Source organism: Echinops telfairi, unplaced genomic scaffold (assembly GCF_000313985.2).
Source record: "Echinops telfairi isolate 266 unplaced genomic scaffold, ASM31398v2 ScPeMD7_7457;HRSCAF=8495, whole genome shotgun sequence".
In the NCBI taxonomy this organism is placed as follows: Eukaryota; Metazoa; Chordata; class Mammalia; order Afrosoricida; family Tenrecidae; genus Echinops; species Echinops telfairi.
The window spans coordinates 45,772,761-45,775,483 of NW_022111357.1; the positions used below are offsets into that span (position 1 = coordinate 45,772,761).

Consider the following 2,723-nt stretch of genomic DNA (forward strand, 5'->3'; position numbering starts at 1 on the left):
GAGAGCTGGGAATCAGAAAACCACTGTGTGTCGGGGAATGGGGGCAACCAGACTCTCACTGCTCTCTCTGGAAACAGACTTCCCTCCGGGACTTGGCTCCAATATTGCAGACATCCGGCTTCTCACCCTGGAGGGAACAGCCAGGAGTGGGCGTCCTGGAAGGAGACCCACTCCCCAACCCTCACCCCTTTCTGCCCTCACCCAGTTTACCTGGTATAACTTGCAAACAAGGCTCAGAAGGTTGTCATGCTCACCCATGGGTACCTGCACAAAGCAAGACAAGTCAGGGGTGGGAGCCCAGTCTCACCTGCCTCAACCCATGCAGACTGGTCCTGGCTCCCAAGGTCCCCATCCTGGCTTCGGGCTTCCAGCCCAAGGGACATCTCCATCACTACAGTCCCCACCTGGGCACCATGCTGAGGGCAATGGGAGTCTTACCCCATTGACGACGACCCAGGGCACATATTTATGGGGAGGCTTCAGCGCATCAGTCAGCTGGGCGTTGGTGTGCATGAGCTGTGTCCCCCGGTCCCCCTTTGCACACTCCACGATCATGTCTGAGGACATATCCGGGGCATAGATCTGCAGGCACTATGGGTGCAGAGAACGGGCAAGTGGTGCGTTGCTTCAGCTTCCTCCCTGTTATCTCCCCAACGGTCCTCCACTGGCCCCCTAGCCATGTAACACTGCCCCCAAACAGTGGGGGCTTTATGCGCGCCCAAGTCGGGGGGTGGGGGGGCCTTCAAGGCCCAGGCTGCTCCTGCTTCCACACTCTGTCCTTAGAGCAGCTCAGCCGATCCTGACTTTCCTCAGAGTTGCCGTACATGCTGTTCCCTCCACCAGAAACACCCTTCCTCTTCCTTCTACAGTGTCTCAAGAGAGCTCCCCTCCTCTGTACACCCAGCTCCCTTCTCAACCCACAAGGTTGGGAGTGTCTCAGGGTGAGGCCACTTGGCCAACCCAGCTGGCTTTTCTTTTATGATGGTGGATGCACACACAGAACAAAACAGCTTATGCATCTGAGGAATGCATAAATGATGGGGAGATGCATCTCTCCTTTGGGAGCTATCGTTTATCATCCCCTGGGGAAGTTCTAGGGGGGCATTTTATCATCTTCCCATGCCACGGGAGGTCCCTCATCTGTGTCTCTGCCATCTTTTATTCATCCTTCTAAGCCCAGCTTAGCTGGACGTCCTCCAAGAAGCTCTCCCTAACACAGCCCTGCTCCCAGGGGACCCTCATCCTCCGATCATTCCTGTTGAGAGATGGAGGCTGTGAGGGGGGAGGCCATGTTGCTGGGGTTACACAGTAGGTGGTGTTCGGAGCCAGGATTTGAACCCACGGTCCACTGTAGCTCCGACAGAGGGACACACTCACCGGCTTCAGGTTGTCTTCCATGTCATCCATTTCCTCTAAGCAGACGATAGTGAGAAGAGCGGTGATCTTGTCCAGTTTGTCCAGTAGGCAGGCCTTGGGGGTGAGGGTGAGTAAGGGCGTGAGGGGCGCCTGCCTGAAGCAACCCGGGGCCCGCTGGGCACCATCATTCTGACTTGAAGAATGGTGGTGGGGTGGAATGGAGGCCCCTGGACAGAGGACGAAGCTGATTCCAAAGCCCGCCTCCCTGACCACTCACCTCCACCTTGTTGAAGAAACACTCACGCTCCCCATGCTGGCACTTGAACTCCCACTTGCCGCTGACATTTGTTTCCTGCAAAGCAGTGGGGTGAGCGATGGCTGGCCAGTGTGTATGCCCTCTGTCCCCCTGCCCCACCCCCACCCCGACAACTCAGTTTCCCGGCCCCCACACACCTGGGCGTTCCCATAAGGCACCAGCGTGACGTCCATGATCTCCAGGACCATCAACCACGTGGAGAAGAGCTCTCGGATCAGGAATGCCCGGCAGCCACCGCACAGGGACTCGTAGTAGAGGGTGACATTAATCGGTGGCGGGGCCCAGTTATTGACGGGCACCTTTGGACACAGGATGCCGGTCTACAAGGAGCAGGGGGTGTGAGGCTGTGTGGCTCTGAGCCTGTTTGGCTCCCACAGGAGAGGGAGCTGCAAACAGTCACTCTTCCATCTTGCAAGCCTTTCAGACACAGCCCAGGGAACCTTCTCTCTCCAACCAACGAATACAATAAATCAATAAAGAAATCCAAACCCCAGGGCAGACATGCCAATTCCAACTCATGGTGACCCCATGTGGCTATGGAGAGGAACTGCTCTGGGTGTTGGGTTTTTTTGTTTTTTGTTTTGGATAGCCAGCTCTTTCTTTCGGACACTGGTTGAGTACGTTCAAAATGCCAACCATGAGGCTCACACTGCCTGTGTCAGCGAGGGACCTGCTGTGTCCCCAAAGGCCCTAAACCACCTGTTCGCTCTTCTGTAACACAAGTGGGAGGCTGACTGCAAACAGTATGCACTTCATGTATTCGTAGCCCTTGTCTTTCCACTGCTAGAGGAGAGAGGAGACGCCCCCCCGCCCCCCACCCCCCGGCTCTGAGGGGCTGCAGGCAGTCATGTCCACACACGTTTCTGCCCCCTCCCACCGCCCGCCTATTCCGGTGCATACCACAAGAGCCTAATGTATGCATATCTCTCGCCACTTCCCCCCCTGAACCTGGGTGAGCTCTTTGTTTGCTCTGCACCCAAGGGCCTCGGGGAACCCTCCCAAGGCCAGCTGCACAGAGGCGGCGCCTAAGAGGTCCTGGCTTCTATTGGGG

General features: G+C 56.8%; 1 protein-coding gene across 1 annotated transcript in view; it reads right to left on the reverse strand.

Annotated features, from left to right (window-relative positions):
• Positions 1-2,723, reverse strand: part of IFI30 (IFI30 lysosomal thiol reductase) — a 5,945-nt gene that overhangs the window by 400 nt on the left and 2,822 nt on the right. Inside the window, exons 2-7 of the mRNA XM_004698143.2 lie at positions 1,810-1,992; positions 1,634-1,708; positions 1,378-1,470; positions 439-591; positions 211-264; positions 22-127 (exon numbers count right to left, since the gene is read on the reverse strand). Of these exons, the coding sequence (XP_004698200.1) occupies positions 56-127; positions 211-264; positions 439-591; positions 1,378-1,470; positions 1,634-1,708; positions 1,810-1,992 (630 nt within the window). The 3' untranslated portion in view covers positions 22-55. The remainder of the gene's footprint in view (positions 1-21; positions 128-210; positions 265-438; positions 592-1,377; positions 1,471-1,633; positions 1,709-1,809; positions 1,993-2,723) is intronic.